We start from the raw sequence: 22,679 nt of genomic DNA on the forward strand, positions 1-22,679 counted from the left end.
TGCAACTCAGACATATGCCCTGACTGGGAATTGAACTAGTGACCTTTCAGTTTGCAGGCTGGCGCTCAACCCACTGAGCCACACTGGACAGGGCAATCCTTTAGCTTTTAACATTGAAGTTTTTTAGATCTTGGAATTTAAGTGTACACTCTATGTGCTCACTTTGGAAAGAATAAATATTGCAGAGATAAGACTGAAAAAATGTGACAGATGGCAAGCCATATGGAGCTAGTGTTTTGCCTTGTTTTTGACATTGGCAAAGAGTTTTAGAGATCCTTTTAAATATTTAATCTGTCTTCATTATTAGTTAAGTACAGAAAGTTACTTAAAATAATTTATGTTCTTGAACTAAAAATTCATAGGCCCTAGTTAGGGCCTATGTTACAGTATAGGATTTGATTCATAAGAGATCTTTTGGATACTGTAACCTATGGTGGGTGAGAAAGTGATTACATGTGGTCATTCATAGTGTTACCCTTTTATAGAATTCATTGAAAGAAGATTGATTCATCTAAGTCTTTTTGCTCTTTATTGCAGCTATTCGAGAGAAGCTTATGTGGAGTTAATTCATCATATCAGAAAGTCTATTCCAGGTACATTTACGGAATGCGTTCTGCTGGGCACGTCACAGTGACCGCAGTCGCTGTCAGACACGGGCAGCGCCTGTGGCAGCACCTTGTGACCTCGCTCACACTGCTTTTGCTCCTTCTCATTTCTGTCTCTTTCTTTTTTCAATTCCTGATTTTTAAACTATTTTGGTCTTGCTAGAAATACTCAAGAGGTGTGGACCAGCTCGTGGCTTCAAGGCTAAAGAGATTCATTTTCTATAGTTTTTGTGTTTCTGAGCATATGGGAGAGACCTTGTTTTTTCTTGTTAGCAAAGTTATATATGGTCTAAATTAGTTCTGATTTGGGGGCAATTGATATCTTTAAAAATGTGTATTAGAGGTAATTCCTTTCCTACTTATCTTAACCCTTTTCCTGTCCTCCTAATAAGATTACTCTGCCAGGGGTGCCCAGCCTGTGGCCCATGGGCTGCATATGGCCCAGGATGGCTATGAATGTGGCCTAACACAAAATTGTAAATTTACTTAAAACGTTATTAGATTTTTATGTGATTACATGTTGCAATGTATTTAATGTGTGGCCTTAGAAAACTGTTCTTCAGTATGGCCCAGAGACGCCAAAAGGTTGGATACTTACACTTTAGTTTAGATTTGGTTGGCAATGTCTACATTTTTTTTTCCAAATTTCTAATTATTATAACTTGTATTATGCGTAAATACTTACATTTTGCCCTGGCTGACGTAGCTCAGTGGATTGAACACGGGCTGCAAACCAAAGTGTCGCAGGTTCGATTCCCAGCCAGGGCACATGCCTAGGTTGCAGGCCATAACCCCCAGCAGCCGCACACTGATGTTTCTCTCTCTCTTTCTCCCTCCCTTCCCTTTCTAAAAATAAATAAATAAAATCTTAAAAAAAAATACTTACATTTTGATGAGACAGGATAGTGTAGAGGTTCTCTAGGCTACAGTTTCCTCATCTATAAAATGCAGTTAATAGTATTCACCTCATTGGATTATTGGGATAATTAAATAGGTTAAGTTAAATAGATGGTATAGTACTTAGTAAGTATTCAGTAAATAGTTATTGTTACTATTTTATTTCTTTCAAAGATTTTATTAATTTTTTTTAGGAGAAGAGAGGGAGAGAGTCATCAGTGTGTGGTTGCTTCTTATGTGTCCCCTACGGGGGACCTGGCCTGCAATCCAGGCAGGTGCCCTGACTTGGAATCCAACCAGCGACCCTTTGGTTCTCAGGTCGGGGCTCAATCCACTGAGCCACACCAGCCAGGGCTATTGTTACTATTTTAAATGAACATTGTGTTAAGCTAACTTCAAAAGTATATTTGTATGGGGGCACTGCAGGGGTTTTACCAGTAAAAGCAGGACCAATTTGAAAATGTTGACTCCTACTGGGTTCCTAACTCCCACATTTGAAGTGAAAGTACTTTTTTTAGTACTGAGTGGAGTGTAGACTGAGAAGACAGGCTCTGGATGGGAACTTTGTAAGGAAACAGGCCTGTCCCTCTTGCTTTGACCGCTTGCGCATGGGCTGAATAGCTCCAGGAAATGCCTTACAATTGTGGTCCCTCCCTCTGTAGCCCACAGGTGCCAAAGGCCTCTCTTGAATCCAGTAAGCAGCAGGGACATGCTGCCCTTTGTCCTATGTTGTGTGTTGCAGGTGTGAGCCTCAGCAGTGATTTCATTGCTGGCTTTTGTGGTGAGACAGAGGAAGATCACCTCCAGACAGTGTCTTTGCTTCGGGAAGTTCAGTACAACATGGGCTTCCTCTTTGCCTACAGCATGAGACAGGTGAGCTCGGGATTGGGGGAGGAACTACTTCTGTCCTGAGACTGACCTCATTCCTGACCAGTTTGGGGCTGACTGTAGAAAATGGGGAAGAAAAGTAAGTCAGGCAGCAAGGCAGTCCTTGAGAAACCACAAGGATTTTACCATTCATTTCTTTGTTTTATCTAATCAACCAGTCTGCTGTTTTACATAATTCATCAATTGGTGATGAAAATAATTACCTGTGCCAAGATTTCTCTTTATTAGAATATTTTAAGTTATGTTTAGGTTGTTTAGAATTTGAAAGGTGGAGGGGGAGACATTCTCTTTACAAGCAATCTAAAATCATTTCTAAACAAGCAGAACTTCTTTTCTGGCTTACAGACGTCATTCGTTTCACAGGGGTTCCTTGTCACCCCCCAGCCATCCTCAGCTATTTTTAGTTTCCATTTTTCTTGGCCAAGTGAAATCACCTGTGCCCACTTTGGAGTTTCTCCTATAACAGATTCCCAGGTAAACAATGCAGAAGGAGATGAGTTTTGTATGTTTACCCTGTGTCTTGTGTCCTGTATCCTGAAGAGAGGGGATAGTCCTGGTCTGCTGCCATTTTCTTGGTGGTAGGGATGAATTGTGTAGGTCATTGTTTTACCCCAAAGTCACCCTGGGGGGAATTTGCTTTGTGTTTGGACTGGAGGCTGAGAAGCTTCTGTGGTCAGGGGCTCAGAAAAGCTGACTGATGGTTGAATGAACCTGACCTGAGCCACTGTCAACTCAGTGGTCATCAATCAAGCTAATTCATGTCTTTTAAAGCTCACTGCCTAGTGTTCTACAGGCAGTGTAAGTGGGCCAATGTGTATATTCATGTCTCTTACAAAATTATTTCAGGGACAAAGCTTCAGAGGAGCTATTAGGTTCCATTTTGCTTCTTTTCCACCCAGACATGCCATAGGAGTTCTTTATAATGCTAGATTTGGGAAATGGGTTTTCATTGTGTTATGGAAGTCTATTCTATGGGCAGTGAATATGACCGTTACAGAATGAACCCATGGGGGGCCCAGCTACTGTTTGCCAAAAACAAGCCCTGTCCCCTGGGGTCATTCTGGTCAGGTTTGTCTTGCCTGCTGCCCTTAGTAATTGTGGCTCTCAATGCCAGAGTTTGGTAAAAAGGAAAGGAACTATTTATTCAAAAGTTACACAGGTAATGGCAGAATGTTGCTGTTAAAATCCCAAAGTCCCTTAAAACACCCACATACACAGTACTGCCTTCCCCACTTTGCCCAACCAGGCCAGTCAGGGGTACCACATCTCAGGAAAAAGGAATAGAAGTCCATAGCTCGGTTAGACTCCCAGTTCCTCCCAGTAATCTGTGCTCCACTGGGCAGGTCTCCTGCAGTCCCCAGCACCATCAGCTGGGTTGCTGCAATCTCCAGTTTTTAGTCCAAAACCAGGTGGCACCTTCTCATAGCCCACCAGCAAGCATCCTTTCACCCTTTTTCTTCCCGCATGGTCTCACATTGTCCTTCCCATCTAGTCCTATATTGTTCCTGTCCCAAGTCTTGCATTGTCTTTCTGCATTCTTTTAAACCGCTAAGAGAGAGCTCTGCATGGCTGCTACATCTTGCTTTCCTTCTTCCTAAGCCCTGTGGTCAAGGAAGCCCCCTCTCCTCTCTGAAAACTACGTGGATAAGACCCCAGCATGGCTGCTAAGCCTAGGTTTAATTCCCAGCACGAATCTTTCTCTGTAACCCCATTTCCAACTCTTCCCACAATGGGCTACATCTGCCAATACTCCTACATTTTTCAGCTTTTCTTGGATGCCATAGTAAACCCAGGCAGGTGTGGCCCCATGGCGGAGCGAACCATCTCCAAGCTCTCACGCAGGCACTGTAACTTGTTGATATGCAAATAACTTTTTGCATATGATGTATGAGGCTATCCTGCTGTTATTGATATGCGAAATAACTCAATGGCCCCGCTCCATGTATCTCACCCCCCAGCCAGACTTGTGGGGGTGGGGATATCCCATATTCCCCCATGCCCCAAGTTCTGGACCCCATTACAGATCCCCCATTGGGGGGCCCTGGCTGTACCCCATTACGTGTTCACTTTGGGGTCTAATTCCTAGGTTAGGGTTAAGGTTATAGAGACTTAATCAAGTAGCTTAGTAAATGAGACCAAGCACTTAAATTGCTCTTCTCTCATATAACGATGTGACCTTGGGAAGGGTCCTTGGTTTCTTCATTTGTGAAATGGGGATAACACTGTACCAACCTTACATTGTTTTGAGGATTAAATAAGATAGTATGTATAAAGCACTTAGAATGGTGCTTTGTAATGGTAAGTGTATAATAGTGGCAAGTTGTTGCTAATAATAAGACAATAGAGTTAAACCCTGTAAGCGAATTCTATTTTAGGATTCTCTACTATTCTCCATTTGCCTCTGTGGATTTCGTAGTTCTCTCAGAGGCAGATTGATTTGAATGTCCAGACTTTGGTTTATTGGTTTTTCTCTTATTCCATGCTTATGTTTAGCCCAGTGGTTCCCCAGCTGTGTTATGAGTTTGTGTGTGCATCTGCATAAACATGTGTGCATACCTTGGTGTTGGATGACGTGAAGGTTTTTCAAGGAAAAATTTTTTTTTTTGGACAAGGTAATACATGCTTATGGTATTAAAATTCAAAAGGTCAAAATCATAGGCAGTGAGTTCTTGCTTCTTTCCAGATAGCTTAGTTTTTCAGTTCCTTCCCTGAAGGCAGCTGCTCTTAACAATTTCTTCTGCAACCTTCCAGAAATATTTCATGTATTTAAAACATACTTATGTGTATTTTTCTACACCAAAGTTATTATATAGCTTCATCTGTACCTTATTTCTGTTAAGGGTGTATTTTGGAGACCAATAGTATCAGTATATATAAAGCTATCATTCTTTTTAACAGCTATGTGATACTCTGTTGTGTAAATAAACGATAATTTGTCTTACTAGTTACCTATTGATAAACATTTAGGCTGCTTTGCACCTTGTGGCTGAGTAGTAATCTGGTACATGTGTTACTTAGTTATATGTACAAATGTAACCTTTATCCTTAGGACGTTCTATGAAAATATCAAGAACAATTTTGAGCCTATGATTTTCATGTGCTAAGTTTAGAATTTAGCCTTTGCAAAAATGGTGACTTCACTGCATAGCTACCTTTTTCTCTTCGAAGGCTCTCAGAACTGGAGAACCCTAGGGGTGTGGCTTGGGTTCCTGTGCCCATGCCTGTAACTTGCAGGTAGAATGGGCATGGTCCTCTCAGTGCCTGAGGATGGATTCTATAGGTCTTTGGTGACCTCTGTCTCTCTCTCTCGCTTTTTCTTTTTTATAGAAGACACGGGCATATCACAGGCTGAAGGATGATGTCCTAGAAGAGGTAAAATTAAGGCGTTTGCAGGAACTTATCACTGTCTTCCGAGAAGAAGCAACAAAAGCCAACAAGACTTCTGTGGGTTGTACCCAGCTGGTACTGGTGGAGGGGGTGAGACCATATGTATATACATATATTTTATTTGTTTTTTTGGGTCACAATATGTCTCCCTTTATTTAGATCTTCTTTGATTCCTTTTACTGGTTTTTGTGGTTTTCAGTGTACAGATTCTGTACATGTTTTGTTAGATTTACACTTAAATATTTCAGTTTTTTTTTAGCTATTGTAATTACTGTTGTTTTTAATTTCAAGTCTCCATGTGTTCATTGCTAGCATACAGAAAAAATTGAATTTTGTATGTTTATCTTATATCCTTTGACCTTGCTGGATTCACTTAATAGGTCCAGGAGTTTTTTTGGTAGTTTTCTTGGGATTTTCTGTGTAATCATGTCATTGTGTTTATTTTCCCTTTCTGATGTTCCAGGGTTCCTTCTTTTATTCTTTCCTTTCTGTTTAGGGAACTTCCTTGAACCACTCTGGCAGCAGCTTCCCTTTGTTTTCCTTTATCTTAGAATGTCTTGATTTCCCCATTCGTTCCTGAAGGAAATTTTTGTACTTAGTAGTGAAAGCATTAGGGAAAAGTTTGCTTCATCTTTCTGGAACTCCACCCAATGACAAGCTTATTGATTTTAGAGAGCGGGGAAGGAAGGGAGAGAGAAGGAGAGGAATATCAATGTGACATAGATGGGTTGTTTCTTATACATGCCCCAACCAGAGACTGAACACACAACCTAGGCATGTGCCCTGACTGGGAATCCAACCTGCAACCTCTCAGATCATGGGACGACATTCCAACCAACTGAGCCATACCAGCCAGGGCTAATTTCCTGTAACTTGGTGGTGTTGTGGGAGGAGGTGCCCATAGCATCTACCTACTCTGCCATCTTGATCAGAACTTTGTTGGTCTGTTTCTATTGACTGATTTCTCTCCTGATTATGGGTCACATTTTTCTGCTCCTGGGGATTTTTAGTGATTTTTGATCAGAGGTTGGACATTGCAGTGTTCATGTTTGAGTGTCTGTATTTTGCTTTGTTTTAATAGGCAGTGATGTTATAGCTCAGTTTGATCCTTTCAAGGCTTGTGTGGTTGCCTATTGAGCGCCTCCTACTGGTGACCAGGCCTTAAACCCAGGCATGTCCCCTGACTGGGAATTGAACTGTAACCCTTTGGTTCACAGGCCTATGCTCAGTCCACCAAGCCACACCAGCCAGGGCTCAAAGCTTGTTTTTAAGCTTTGTTAGAAAAGCGTTTTGTTTTTTTTTTAAAGATGGATTATTTTATTAAGACAAAGTTCACATAACATAAAATTCACCATTTTAATCATTTTAAAGTGTACAATTTATGACCAACTGACTTTTGGCAAAGGTACGTAGGCAATTCAATGGATAATGGATAATTCTTTCTTTTCTTTAAATTATATTTTATTGATTATGTTATTTCAGTTGTCCCAATTTTTTTCCCTTTGCCCTCCTCCACCCAGCTCCCCACGCCGACTCCCTCAGGCAATCCCTACCCCGTTGCCCATGTCTATGGGTCATGCATATGTGTTCTTTGGCTACTCTGTTTCTTATGCTGTACTTTATATCCCCATGACTATTCTGTAACTACCAATTTGTACTTCTTAATCCCTTTATCTGTTTTGTCCAACTCCGCAAACCCTCCCATCTGGCAGCCATCAAAATGTTTTCTTTTTTTTTTTTTTAAGATTTTATTTATTTATTTTTAGAGAGAGGGGAAGGGAAAGAGAAAGAGAGCAAGAGAAACATCAATGTTTAGTTGCCTTTCATGTGCTCCCATATGAGAACCTGGCCTGCAACCCAGGCATGTACCCCGACTGGGAATCAAACTGATGACCCTTTAGTTCCCAGGTCAGCACTCAATCCACTGAGCCACACCAGCCAGGCCATCAAAATGTTTTCTATATCTATGATTGTTTCTCTTTTGCTTGTTCATTTGTTTTTTAGATTTAGTTGTTTATAGATATATATTTGTTGCCATTTTGTTGCTCATATTTTTTTATTTTATTCTTCTAAAAGGTAACCCTTTAATATTTCATATAATGCTGGTTTGGTGGTGATGTACTCCTTTAGTTTTTTCTTGTCTGGGAAGATTTTTATCTGTCTTTCAATTGTAAATGATAGCTTTGCTGGGTAAAGTAATCTTGGTTGTAGGTCCTTGCTTTTCATCAATTTGAATATTTCTTGCCATTCTCTTCTGGCCTGCAAAGTTTCTTTTGAGAAATCTGACAGTCTTATGGGGGCTCCCTTGTAGGTAACTAACTGCTTTTCTCTTGCTGCTTTTCAGATTCTCTCTTTGTCTTTAACTTGGGTGTTTTTATTATGATGTGTTATGCTGTGGGCCTCTTTGAGTTCATCTTGTTTAGGACTCTCTGTGCTTCCTGAACTCGTATGTCTATTTCCTTCACCTAGTTAGGGAAGTTGTCTTTCATTATTTTTTTCAAATAGGTTTCCAATTTCTTGTTCTTTCTCCTCTTCTTCCGGCACCTCCATAATTCAAATGTTGGTACACTTGAACTTGTCCCAGAGGCTCCTTACACTATCTCCATTTTTTTTTTTTTGGATTCTTTTTTCTTCTTGCTGTTCTGATTGGTTGTTTTTGCTTCTTTATATTTCAAATTGCTGATTTGATTCTCAGCTTTATCCTATCTACTGTTGATTCCCTGTAAATTGTTCTTCATTTCAGTTAGTGTATACTGCTCCTTTTCTTTTTTGGTTTCTTTGGCCTTTTTTATGCTGTTGAAGTTCTCTCTGTGTTCATCTGCTCTTCCCCTGAATTTATTGAGCATCCTTATCACCAGTGTTTAGAACTGTGCATCTAGTAGCTCCCTTGTCTCCATTATGTTTAGTTCTTTTTCTGGAGTTTTCTTCTGTTCTTTCATTTGGGTCATGTTTCTTTGTCCTCTCATTTTGGCAGCCTCCCTGTGTTTGTATCTATGTACTAGGTATAACTGCTACGTCTCCCAAGTTTGGTAGAGTGGCCTGATGTACTAGGTGTCCTGTATGGCCCAGTGGCACAGCCTCCCCTATTGCCCAAGCAGGTACTCGAGGTGCATGCACTCTGTGGGTTGTATACACTTTTCTATTGTACTTGAGCCTGGGTTGTTCTTGGCATGTTCAAGGTCAGCCACTGCCTGTGTTCTGTCCTGGGTCACAGAGCATAAGCTACAATGTGATCTGTAGATGTCTGCTACTTGTGCTGGGCTTGGAGATGCCCAGACGAGGCCAAGCTGTGAACCAAGGCTGCCTGCTGCTAATGCAGGGCCTGGGGTGACTTAGTGAGAGATATGGGGCTTGCTCAAGCCAGATGTTTTTTATTTGAGAGAATTTAGGAAAGTTTGAAGCATGGGCCAAGACAAAGCATTTCATATGGAAAAGCCACTAGAAACAGTTTGGGTTGGCTCACAAGTTGAATGGGGTAGGGCCTCAGGGAATCACCAGGGTAGAGCAAACAGGGTGAGCCGGGTTGATGGAATCTCCCGTATGTAGCCTGCCTGCCAGCTCTGTGGCTCGGTGGAGGGAGGGCTCAAAAAAGGAACACTGGCCTCTGCCAACACTTTTGTTTGGGGGAAATCTGGCCCCCAGCTCTCACCCTGATGCTGGACAATTCAGTTCCTCCCTATTTATTTCTGGTGCCTTTCAATCCACTGCTCCTGTGCTGGAGCTCAGAGTGAGTGAGTCTGAGTAAGTCTGTGTGTGGGCCCATTAAGAAGAACTTTCAGGGATTCTAGCATTTTCTGTCTTTCAAAGCCTCAATCCCTATTGGATTTTATAGCTGGAAGTTATAGAGATGTATCTTCCTGGCACTGGAACCCTAGGCTGGAGGGCTTGTTGTGGACCTGGGACCCTTTGGTCCTGAGATATCTCTCCCAGTTTTTATCCACCACACATGGGTGTGGGACCAGCCCATTCTGTCTTTCTGCCTCTCCTAATAGTCACGATGTAGTTTGTTCTCTAATTCTGTAGTTGTAGGACATCTGTTCGGCTCAATTTCTCACGGTTCTGAATAATGGTGGCTCTGTAGTTTAGTTGTAATTTTGATGTGCTAGGAAGCGAGCTGTGTTTATCTATTCCGCCATCTTGACCGAAAGTAGAAAAGCTTTTTCATTGTAGGAATAGTTTAGCCTCATTACTACTTTGTGGCTCTTCAGTAGTCAATACTGCATATCCCAAGGAATCGATGAGGACTGTTTGGTGGGAGGTCAAGTGATTCCTAGCTCCGTGTGAGCAATTAGCTCTGGGAACTGATCACGGGACAGTTCCCAGATACTTTCTTTGCCCGACTTCATGGAGTTTCCCTGTACAGAGAAGCATGTAGTAGTAATATTTAGCAAAGACCCAAAGGATCCCTTTACACATTTTATAGTTCTTTTTCTGCTTATCTCCCTCCTGTCTAGAGCTTGTTACACAATTTCTAGCAATGCAGGCTCCCTGTACTCCGATCCCTCAATCAAAGAGAATCACAATGCTCTGTTTTGAGATTTTCCTCCCCGCTTTGCATACTCTGTGTAGCATGTGCCTCCTGGCAACACACAGGGGTAATTGGAGGACTCATTTCATTTGTCTCCCTTCTCTTGGGGATCACAGTCTCACACAATCTCTGTTGTCCAACGTCTGAAAATAGTTATTTCATACCTTTTGTCCAGTTTCCTGGTTATATAAGGCTAGAAGATAAATTTGGTTCTTGTCACTTCATCATGGCTGTAAGAGAAAGAGTTGTTTATATTCTATTGGTTAATTCCATCATTCTGGTATTACTATTCTCCTGACTTTGTTGTCTGCATGTTGTGATGGAGACTCTGATTTTAAGCTTGCCTATTCTTTAGGGGCAACTAACCCAGGCCAAACAACCCCAGAATATTCCTGAGTTATTACTGTGAAGCTGGGTAAGGTGAAAGTTGCTTTGCCAAGGGCATCACCCAAATATCCTTGGTTTCAGGCTTCTTGGGGGTCCATTCCTGCTGAAGGGAATTTTGTAATCAGAGTCATTGATTGAGTCATTTCACTAGTGTAGGGTCAGCGAAACTTTATTGAATTTCTGTTGTGTGCCATGTACTGCCCTTGTTGGTGGAGCAGTGGTCAACAGTCTTCCTCAGAGATTCCTTGGTTAAGGAATGCTCTGTGAGTAAGACCCTTGGGGTCTGACACAGAGCATAATTTATGCCTTCCAAGGACTGATGACTCACAGTTTTATAACGTCTCTTTTGTTCTTTCTGCAGCTCAGTAAACGCTCGGCCACTGACCTGTGCGGCCGGAATGATGGAAACCTTAAGGTGATATTCCCTGATGTAGAGATGGAGGATGCCACTGACTCTGGGCTCAGGGTCAGAGCTCAGCCTGGGGACTATGTGCTGGTGAAGGTAAGATGTCCTTTTGGGCTTCCAGCTTGCACTGTGAGATGGGGTGTTGCATTGGATAATTTGAGGGAACAAATTTTTTTTTCCTGGAGAAATTCTTTAATAAAATAAAAATCTCTTCTCAACCTGAACAATGGAAGGGCACCTTGAATTGAATTTTAGACTTTTTAACTAATGCCTTCTTGTTTTCTCCCCTACCCTGCAGGGGTTCTTTTTGGGAGTATGGTGAGGTTAGAGTACATAGTAGCATATAGTTTCCTGCTGCTGAAAGGCCAGGAAGTACAAGTGCTTTTTAGTGAGTTGATAGTTCACTGAAGTACCAGGAATTTAAGTAGGTAGCCCAGGGTCACACAACTAGCAAGTGGTCAAGTAGGGACTAGAACTGAAGCAGCCCCAGTTCTGTGTCCACATTTTTAACAATTGTATCATTCAGCCTTGCTGATAGTTCTTTCTGTCAGTTTAGCGTACCCTTCAAGGTCTCTGATGCTCCAGGCATCCCTAACCTATGTGTGCTCCAGTTTCCTGGGTCCCTTCCCTGGACTAGCAGCTCTAACTAAATGACTGTGGGATTTCCTCTTTCTTCTTCTCCCCCTTTCACTGGGGATGGTCATCCTGTCTTTCCTCCTGCCTTCACTTTCTTCTTTCCTCCTTTTCTTTTTACACTGTCACAGGTCTGCTATTGCCGTCTTCCTTCCCTTTTGGTCCTCATGTGCACTTGCCCCAGAACTAGAGGCTGGCAGGACACGTGCTGATGAGGTAGGCAGGAGCAAAGCTGCTCCTCCAACCCTGAGCTGTGGAGCATCTGCAGAAGAGAGAGGGGATTTCTTTTTCTGCTTATGTTGATGAGTGTTTTGTTCTCTTACCTATTTCTTAGTGCATTACTCTCTTCTCTGCTTTCTGTACTTGCCTTACTGTCACCTCCTTCTCGAGTCATGGGAGCCATGGCCCATGGTTTGCAGCTGAGGGAGGCTCACCACCCCCATCCCGGCACATCAGTTTTTTGGATCAGTCTGGAAATTTTTACCAACACTTAGAACTTTTCTGTTCTGTCCATCTGACAAAAACTTACAATACAATCAACTTGCTGGTTGGTGACTTTATGATCCCATTCCTTTCTATGCTTGTCCTGACTGGGGAGTGTTTTCAACATCGCCTGGGAATTTCCTAGGTAGAGTAGTTCCTATGAGGCAGCAATGTGATTGATCTAGAAATAATCTGACATAGGCTTCTCCACTTGTTCTTTTATTTTTTGACAGTCTTATTTCTCTCTCTTCTGAATGTTTGTTTCTTTGATTTTTAGTTGCCTTCCCATACTTCCTCCTAGTTTCTTTACACTGTAGCTAAGGATTACTTAGAAAAAGGAATGAGATTGGCAGGTTGGGATGTTGTGTTAGTATGATATTCTTTGCTAAAATGGGAAAATTCCATTTGCTAAGAAATGTAGAGAGTTATACTGTATTACTCGGTACTGTCTTTTATTCCCAAGTGTCATGAGCCTCTCGAGATTTAGTGGAAGGATCCAGGTGGAGGCGGGGCTGTGGCACCAGGGGTCTGTTGGCTCGTCCTCTTTGTTGTGCGTCTCCGCTGTTCTCATTTGACTTCACTTACAGTCTTCGTGCTGCGCTAGGGCCACTCCCTCATAAATTTCACTTTCTTGTCTCCCTCTCTTCTGTGGTGCTGAGTTTGGCTAAACTCTGGTGTTGGTAAAAGTAGTTACCTGCTTCCTCTGCATCTGTACCCTATCAGCTGCACGTTGCTGGGGAGAAGCACAAAGCTAATCTGTATTACATAGATTAGGCCAGATGATAGTGATTGAAAACTCAAAATATAGTAGCTTAAATAAGGTAAAAGTTCTTTCTAGGTTCTTTCTCATAAGAACCTAGATGTGGGAAGTCCAGGACTGACTATTGCGATGGCTCCACAATCATCATGGGTCCAGGCTCCTTCTGTTTTTGTTCTCTGTGTGTGTGGCCTCCATTCTCAAGGTTGCCTCGTGGCCCAAGATGGCTCCTCCAGCTACCTGTCCGTCCGTATTCTTGGTAGCAGGAAGAAGAAAAGGGAAGGGCAGAAGGGCATGCCCTCTACCTTTCAGGATACTGCAGAAGTTCCACAGACTACTTCTGCCATGGTAATATAGCACACCAGGCTTCAAACAATCTGAGAAATGTGGTCTTCATTCTGAGTGACCATGTGTCCAGTTAAAAATGGGAGTTTTCACTCTGGCCTGTGTGGCTCAGTGGATTGAGTGCTGGCCTGTGAAGCAACAGGTTGCTGGATCTTTTCCCAGTTAAGGCACATGCCTGGGTTGTGGGCCAGGTGTCCGGGGGGGCACTCGAGAGGCAACCAGACATTGATGTTTCTCTCCCTCTCTTCTTCCTTCCCCTCTCTCTAAAAATAAACAAATAAAATCTTTAAAAAGAAATTGGGAGTCTTGTTTCTGAGGAAGGAGAGGGGATGTCTTGGGGGGAAAGGAACAGTCTGACCCTCGTAAACTGACTGCACTCAGTTGAAAGTCATGACCACAAAATTCAAATGAGCACTGAGCATGGCTCCAAAGTCCTGATCCTGTGATGTTTTCCTAGTAAATTGACTTTCCCACTCCTTAAATCTTCGTCTACCTGTCCAAACCATAGCCTCAGCTGGCGTCTGCCTTGTATTTTACAGAGAAAATAGGTACAGTCAGGTGAAACCTCAGTGTCTCATCATTATGGCCACCAGCTCACTTACGTCTTTACTGTCTCTACGTGCTCTGTGCTTGGTTGGCCCTGTATAGGAAGCGTCTGCATCTTCTGTCAGTGCTGCTCCTTGTGCCTTCTCTTCCGCCGCCCCCCACTCTTCTCAAGACTTTAGCGTTTATCTCCTTTCTGTCTTGCATCTTAATGTTAATGCAGCCAAAATAGAATGAATTCTTCCCACTTGCCTGCAGTTTTTGTCCCCACCTCAGTAAATGACACCACTCAGTTGCTCAAGCCAAAAACTTAGGAATCATCCTAGATACTTGCTCTCCATATTCCCATCCAGTCCATCTGTTTCAGCTCTTATGGAACACATCTTGAACCTGAACATTTTTTTCCATCTCCAAGCCACCATCACTTCTTGGCTGGGAGAGTGCAGTATCCTCTTCACTGGTCTTCTGCTTCTGTGTTTTAAAATTGAGTTGATTTAATAAAATAGCTGGAGTGATTGCACCATTTTACACTCCCACCAGCCGCCCATGAGAATTCCAGAGGCTTCATATTTCCTGCTTGCATTCTTGCCCTCCTCTAGTCTATCTGTGTGATCCTTAGTCAGTGTGATCCTTATAAGTCAGCTTACTTAGTCCTCTGTTGGACACCCTCCACGGGCTTCTCATTTGAGCCAGCATGAAATGCAAGGTGTCCAGGCCTTGTGTGAATTGTCCCAGCTGCCTTTGCAACCTCTCCTTTACTCCACTTTTCTTACTTCCTCTCCTCCAGCTGTGGTGGCCTTCTTTTTGTCCCTCAAATCTAGTCAGTGTCAGGAACATTGTGTATGCTGTGTAGCTTGGGAGGCTCTTGATCTTTGCTTGGCTGCATGCTTGCTGAAGTGTCCAACCTTTTGCTGTCTCTGGGCCACACTGGAAGAAGAGTTGTCTTGGGCCACACATTAAATACACAAACACTAACGAAAACTGATGAGCAGAAAAAGGTTTTAAGCCCCGGCTGGTATGGCTCCGTGGATTGAATGCCAGCCTGCGAACCAAAGGGTCACCAGTTCGATTCCCAGTCAGGACACATGTCTGGGTTGCGGGCCAGGTCCCTGGTGGGGAGTGCGTGGGAGGCAACTGCATGTTGATGTTTCTCTCTCTCTCTTTCTCCCTTTCTTCCCCTCTCTCTAATAATAAATAAAATAAAATCTTTTAAAAAAGGTTTTAAGTAAATTTACAATTTTGTGTTGAGTTGTATTTATAGCTGTCCTGGGCCACATGTGGCCTGAGGGCCTCAGGGTGCACACCCCTGCGTCAGGTCCTCTCAAATGTCACCTCCTTGAGAGACCTTCTCCGGCCACTGTGGTGCTAGAGCACCTTCCTTCCGCCACGCTCTTGTCACTGTTGACTGCATTAGTCCATTTTATCTTCAGAGCTCTTTTCAGTGCCTGAGATCATCCTCGAGTGCTTCTTTACATATTTATCATCTTTTTTTTTTTTTTGTCTTTCCTGAAAGCTCCTTTGAGGTCAGAGAAAATATCTCTTTTGTTCATCTTAGTATCTCTAGCACATGGGACTATTCCTGGAATGTAATCTGTACTCAATTAATATTTACTAATAGAGTGACTTGTTCTCATGGTAAGAAATTAAACCGCTGGTACCTTTGGGGTCACATGCTTTTAGTTCTCAATTAGAGGGGAAAGAGAACAGTTCTCACCAAATTTTGGCCATAAATATCCTAAGGAAGGATTTGACAGGTGCTGCCTGGATTATAGCTTACCACTGGAGCTAGGAGTGCAGGGTCTGTGATGGGCAGCTCACTCCTGAACCTGTACAGTTGGTGCTGGGGAAGACCCATGTTCCAAGAGGAAAGGAAGAAGTGGCTGTTTGGGACTGACTGATTTTGGGCTTTTTAATTATGTGCATTACCATTGCATCAGACATCTTTTCCCCTCAGGGTCGGGTGCATACAGGGACCATGCAGTCTCTGCTGTCCTGTCCTTTCCCACAGGTCCTTGCCGGTGGCTCTCCTGAGGCTCCACATTATATCCCTGTGGTGCAGTCCTGGTTACCTTGCCTTCTCCTGACTGGCTTTCTTTCAGATTACCTCCGCCAGCTCTCAGACACTTAGAGGACACGTTCTCTGCAGGACCACTCTGAGGGACTCCTCAGCACACTGCTCCCTGGACTGATGGCTTCAGAGCTGATGTGGGCCGTCCTTCCCAGCAGGAAGGGAGGTGTGGCTAGTCACTAACGAAAGAGGTATTGACGCCCTGAAGACAAGCTGCAAGTGGTGAAGCAACTTTATGTCAAATGGGAAATGTATCTCTGTTGCTGTATGAACAGCCTTTACAATCATTAAATTCACCTAAACTAAAGTGGTCTCTCTGTCTCTACATTTATATCGTTTTTGCCTTGGTTAGTGTTCCTGGGATTTTCTCTAGACTATAGAGTGTCTGTGTTAAGTGTTTCCCAACCCAGTTTCTGCTGTGGACACTGCTAACCCTCCTGGTTTTCTCTCCTGGGCCCTACCTGGGAGTTAGAGGCTGAAGGGGAGAGGAAGGTGGAGAAAACCATTTACTTGGGAAAAACTGCCTTAGCTCTTTCTAACATTTTGGTTTGATGACACGGACTCACCTGCCATCTCCTCACTTTATTCTCATGTTTTACCTGAAGATTTCATTTATGGACCTCTTTTTTAGCCTCAGTTCATTCTTTGCCTTCAGGTCTGACGGCACTTGGAGTTTTAGAAGACATCATTACCTACTGGTAGGCTTTGAACACTCATTCTTGGCCCAGTCACCACTAAGATTAGGTCATTCTATGGGTATCATGAAAAAAGTCCAAAAGATGGTAGCATGGAATATTTGGAATCAGAAGGACTTTGGTTCAGCTCCCTACTCCATTGCTTAAGAGTTGTATGAACCTAAGTAGTTACTTTATTCTTCTGTGCCTGGGTTTTCTCATGCAACATGGGTATAATAATAAAGTGTTTATCTTATCTGGAGTCCAGTGAGATTATATTCATAGAGTTTAGTTAGCACTATCTATGGAACATAGTAAATTCTTATCAAATGGGAGTAGTCATTGAATAATTTTGCTTCTAAAACAGGTGACCTTATATATTAGGATGTTCTGAGGCTTTTATTATGTGTTTTCCCTTCATCTCCTTCAACTCCACTGACCTGCACAAATGCCTTTGGGAACCCAGGCTGGGAACCTCTTGCTCAGGTATTGGTTTGACCTGGGAAGATTGGTTTCTGCTCTCAAGGTCCGTATTCTACCGAGGGAAACATTTGTTATGGCTCTTTACCTTCCCCACTTTAGTTTCCTGCACAGAAACCCTGGGTTGCCTGGTGTGTCTTGCTCCCCCATTTTTTCTCCTGGCTTATGTACATGTGAATGTGGGATCCCCGCCTGGTCCACTGCTTTGCCTTGCTGCGTGTGCTCTCTGTCCCCGTCTCTACCACTCCTACCAGTCTGGATGAATGTTTCTTAACTCCTTGGTGGTTGGATTCCCATACAGTTTGATTTTCTGGCAGCTCTGGTTGATTTTTTGTTTTTAAATTGGTTGTTATCCTTCTTTTGGTTGTGTGAGGAAGTGAAGTGTTTCTGCCTATGCCTCCATCTTGGCCAGAACCCCTTCATATGACTTTAATTAGTTGACTTTATTGAAACTTGTTCAGTCCCTCAGAATATGATCTGTCTTGGTAGATATTCAGTGTATACTGGAGAAGAATGTGTTCTCCTGTTGTTGGGTGTTCTATAAATGCCAATCAATTCAGTTCAAGTTTATAATATCCTTACTTAGTATCAAGTTCTTCTATCAAGTATCTATTGAGGGAGGGGTATTGACATTTTAAAAAGTAATTTTGGATTTGTCTCTTGTCCTCTTGCCATTCTGTCATGTTTTGCTTCATGTATTCTGGAGCTCTGTTATTAGATGAATAAACATTTAGAATTTTTATGTTCCTTGACAGAGAGATTTTATTAAATGACCTTCTTTAACCCTCATAATATCTTTTGTTTTGAAATCTACATTGTCTAATATTACTGTAACCACTTTGGCTGACTCCCTTTTTCTTGAGAATAAAATTCACATAGCATTAATTTTTCCATTTTAATATGTACAATTCAGTGCTTTTACTCTATTCACAGGGTTGTGCAAAATAGCCCCTGTCTGATTCTACAGCATTTTCATCTCTACCAAAAGAAACACCATGTCCACTGGCAGTCATCCTGCATCTCTCCTCATTTTTCCCTCCCCCTATCCATTGGCAAACATTACTATACGTCTGTGCCTGGATTTGCCTGTTCTGGACATTTTATATAAATGTGATCATGTAATATGTGGCCTTTGTATTTGGCTTCTTACACTAAGCATAATGTTTTCAGGGTTTATCCATGTTGTATAATGTGCCATTACTTCATTCCTTTTTTATGGTAAAATACAATCAATGTAATATACTACTTATTAATAGAATATATTGTTTATTAATTCAATCTTCTTACTAGTTTTAGGTCTACTTATATTTTCTATCTCTTCTTGAGTCAGATTTGGTAGTTTGTACGTTTTGAGGACTTTGTTCATTTCAATTAGGTTATCTTAATTTGTTGGCATATAATTGTTCTTAATATTCTTTAAAAAAAGATTTTATTTATTTTTAGAGAACAGGGAAGGGAGGAAGAAAGAGGAAGAGAAACATCAATGTGTGGTTGCCTCTCACATGGCCCCCACTAGGGACCTGGCCTGCATCCCAGCCCTGACTGGGAATTGAACTGGTGACCCTTTGGTTCACAGCCTGTACTCAGTCCACTGAGCTACACCAGCCAGGGTGGTTTATAGTATTCTTTATAATCCTTTTATTTCTCTAAGATTGGTAGTAATACTTAGTAATATTCCCTTTTTCATTTCTGATTTATATAACTTGAGTCTCTCTTTTTTTCTTTTTCAGTCTAGCTAAAATTTTGTGAATTTTCAAGGAACCAACTTTTGTTTTCATCAATTTTTTAAAAAGATTTTATTTTTATTTTTTTGGAGAGATGGGAAGAAAGGAGAAAGGGTAGGAAAACATCAAGGTGTGAGAGAAACATGGACTGGTTGTCTCTTGCACTCCCCCAACTGGGGACCTGTCCACAGCCCAGTCATGTGCCCTGACTGAGAATCAAACCAGTGACCTTTTGGCTTGCAGGCTGGTGCTCAATCCACTGAGCCACACCAGCCAGGGTTGCTCTAGTCTTTATTATTTCATTCCTTCTGCTTTATTTATAATTCCTTGATGCTTATTTTCATATGTTTATTTGCTGTCTTTGTATCTTCTTTGGTGAGGTGTCTGTTTTGATCCTTTGTCCACTTCCTAATCAGGATGTTAATTTCTTACTGCTGGATTTTAAGAGTTCCTTGTATATTTTGAATACCAGTCCTTTATGAGATGTGTGTTTTTGTAAATATTTTCTCCCAGGTTGTGGTTTATCTTCTCATTCTCTTAACTGTATCTTTCAGAGAGCCAAAGTTTTTAATGAAGTGAAATTTATCAGTGATATCTTTCTTGGATTATGCTTTGGATTATACCTAAAAAAAAAATCATTGCCAAACTAAAAATGATCGAGACTTTTCTCCTATGATATCTTTAGATTTTCATAGTTTTACATTTTACATTTAGATCTTTAATCCATTTTGAGTTAAACTTTGTGACAAATGAAAGGTCCCTAGATTCACATTTTTTTTTTTTGGCATGTGGATGTCCAGTTATTCCAGCACCATTTGTTGAAAAGATGATCTTTTCTCATGTCCTACCTTTGCTTGTTTGTCAAAGATTGGTTGATTATATTGGGTTGGCCAAAAAGTTTATTTTTTTCTGTACAATGTCAACTGAAACATCAAAAAAGATTTGTGCAGTATATGGAAAACATGCTGTGACTGATCAAACATGTCAAAAGTGGTTTGTGAAGTTTCTTGGTACTATTGATATTTTGGCCAAATAATTCTTTGCTGTGGAACTGTCTTCTGCATTGGAAGATGTTTAGCAAAACCCCTGGCCTCTACCCACTATAATAGCCAATACCGGGAGATAAGCCAACATACTCAAAATATCCAAATCAATAAAGTTATTGGTGAAAATGAAAAATGTGTCTTATTTTATAGAAAAAAACATATGGACTTTTTGGCCAACCCAATATTTGTGTGGATGTATTTGGGGGCTCTCTGTTCTATCCTCTTCATCTGTTGGTCTATTCTTTGTCGATACTACACTGTCTTGATTATTGTAGCTTTCTACTAAGCTTAGAAGTTGACTAGTGTCAGTCTGCTCTTCTCCTTCAGTATGTATTGGCTATTCTGGGTCTTTTGTGTCTCCATATAAACTTTGATTTCAATTTGTCTCTATCCACAAAATAACTTGCTGGAATAATGTTGGGATTGGGTTGGGTTGGGAAGAACTGACATTTGACAATATCAAGTTTTCCTATCCATGAACATGGACTGTCACTCCATTTATTTAGTTTTTTGATTTCCTTCATCAGAGTTTTGTAGTTTTTCTCTTATCTTCTATATATTTTATTAGATTTATACCTAAGTATTTTATTTTGAGGGGTTCTAATGTAAATTTGTTCATAATTTCAGATTCTAGTAATTAATTGCTGCTATATAGGAAAGCAGTGGACTTTTACACATTAACCTTGTACTCTGTAATCTTGCTATACTTGCTTATTATGTCTGAGGGTTTGTTTTTTTTTGGTCAGTTCTGTCAGATTTTCTACATAGACAATCATGTCATCTGTGAACAAAGACATTTTTATTTCTTTTCATTCTGTGTACTTTTTACTTATTTTTTTGTTTGTTTTATTGCTAGAGCTTCTGTCACTGAGCAAAGTGAGGCCTGTGCATGTGGCCCCTTGATGCATGTCCCAACAATTGGTGTTGGAAGAAACAGGTTTTTATTTACAGGGGTGAAACCTTGGAGGAGGGAGCTGAGAGCACTTCTGCTCAGAGCCTTGTTTTCCCAGAAGATCCACCACTTCCCTTGCTCTCCAGCACGCTATAAGCCAAAACCAGGCCCAGTAGTTCTCCATATTCTTATCTGTTCTTAAGCCAGCTGAGCAAACAGTTGTCCATCTCCTCTGGAAAGGACACTTGTGGGTTTCAAAGTCACCATGCTCTCACAGCAGCTCTCCCTTTCAGGATCCGGTGTACAATGTCTTTAGCCTCCATGTGATAGTTGAGGAGAACGTATGTCATACTGCACTGGATCATGGTGAAGTCCAGGAAGGCACAAGTCCCAAGAGAGTGGCTGTTCTGTATGTTCTGAGTTGTAAGAGTCCAGACAGTCCAGGTCTGTGAGGCAGCAGGTTACTGTCTTGCAATGCAGAGTCCTTGGTGGCTTCAGAGTCAGCTAGAGCAGGCATGATTTGAGCAGCAGCATGCCATTCTCTTCCTCTTGGCTGCTCCTGCCAAATCCCTCCTGGCTCATGGCTCCTTCCTCATGGTTACTCCCCTTTCTTACTAGCCCAGGCAGCATGGCCGAATCCTCAGAGGAACAGACCTACCCCCTCCCTCACTACAGGCAGCATGGTTGAATCTCTCTCACATGGCTGCCTTCTTCACTACAGATTGGCATGGTTGCTTGTTGCTTTCTTACTACAGCATGGCAGACCAGCCCCCTTCTCTCTCTTCCCACCTTATTTTAAATACTGACCTAGAGCTTCCTATGTGACCTCCTATCCAGCTCCTCCACAACGTGCTACATTTGCCAGTCTCCCTGAACCATTTACATTCTCTTGGCTGCCATCTTTAGTCAGGGCAAGAGTTCCCATGACACAAGGGCCTTCAGGAAGGCCATTCCCTGAATGCTTTCAGAGTCTGGTAGGCACCTTTTGCTGGGGGCTGTAACACAGCTATTAGCTTGCCTTTTGGTTCTGCAAAGTATCTTAAGCTGTATCATTCACTTCCCCCACCCCCAGCTGAGGTTTGTGGGGATTTTTCTATTTTCTGGTGACCCCTGCTTTGTACCCCATTACACTTCCAGTATAATGTTGGAAAGGAGTAATGTGGGGTACATCTGTACCTTGTTCCTAATCTTAGAAAGAAAGCTTCTCATTTCTTACCCTTAAGTATGTTAGCTATACATTTTTTGTAGATGTTCTTTACCAAGTTGAGGAAGTTCCTCTCTATTTCTAGTTTGCTTAGAGTTTTTATCATGAATGGATATTGGATTGTGTCAAATACTCAGCATCTATTGTTACAGCATGTGCTTTTTCTTCTTTAGCCTATTGATGTGATGGTTTGTATTAATTGATTTCAAATGTTGAGCCAATCTTGAATATCTAGAGTAAATCTCAATTGGTCATGGGAACTTGGACTAGGAAGGTGATGGAGAGAAACAGACAGATGGAGCCTGGTGTTCTTGAGGAAGAATCAACAGGACAGAATCTGTTTGTGAGAGAGGGAGGAATGAACAATTTCCAAGTGTCTGGCTAGGAAAGGTGGGTGGGTTGTGCTGCTGTTTACCGAGATGGGATTGACCATGGGAGGCACTGTCCTGGGGAGAAATCAAGTGTGATTTGGCATTAATTTTGTGGGGTGCTGCCCCTCCCTGTGATGAAAGCCCAGTCTCTGGCCCTGCTCGGCCTGTCTGTCTTGGTGTCCACAATATGATCTCTTTTGTTTCCAGAGCAGATATATTATATAAACACTGGACACAGGGTAGGGGGTCTCTGCCTGGTATAGAGATCACGGATGTGTTTCTCAGCACCCTTCTTACAAACTTTTCTGGGGTTCTTTTTATTTACAGGTTCCCTGCTTGGCTTGGCTTGCCTCTAAGAGCT

General features: G+C 42.0%; 1 protein-coding gene across 2 annotated transcripts in view; it reads left to right on the top strand.

Moving 5' to 3' along the window:
• The window catches only part of CDK5RAP1 (CDK5 regulatory subunit associated protein 1), a 32,820-nt gene extending 16,586 nt beyond the window's left edge, over positions 1 to 16,234 (top strand). Inside the window, exons 10-14 of one of the 2 annotated variants that reach the window (XM_045832983.1) lie at positions 538 to 593; positions 2,245 to 2,375; positions 5,718 to 5,867; positions 11,054 to 11,194; positions 15,959 to 16,234. In XM_045832983.1, coding sequence (XP_045688939.1) covers positions 538 to 593; positions 2,245 to 2,375; positions 5,718 to 5,867; positions 11,054 to 11,194; positions 15,959 to 16,048 — 568 coding nt within the window. In that variant the 3' untranslated portion in view covers positions 16,049 to 16,234. The remainder of the gene's footprint in view (positions 1 to 537; positions 594 to 2,244; positions 2,376 to 5,717; positions 5,868 to 11,053; positions 11,195 to 15,958) is intronic. The other variant, XM_045832984.1, reaches the window with a different exon arrangement.
• Positions 16,235 to 22,679: the final 6,445 nt, after the last annotated feature.

The sequence above is a fragment of the Phyllostomus hastatus genome, unplaced genomic scaffold (genome assembly GCF_019186645.2).
Source record: "Phyllostomus hastatus isolate PE091 unplaced genomic scaffold, TTU_PhHast_1.1 phas_contig_17, whole genome shotgun sequence".
NCBI lineage: Eukaryota > Metazoa > Chordata > Mammalia > Chiroptera > Phyllostomidae > Phyllostomus > Phyllostomus hastatus.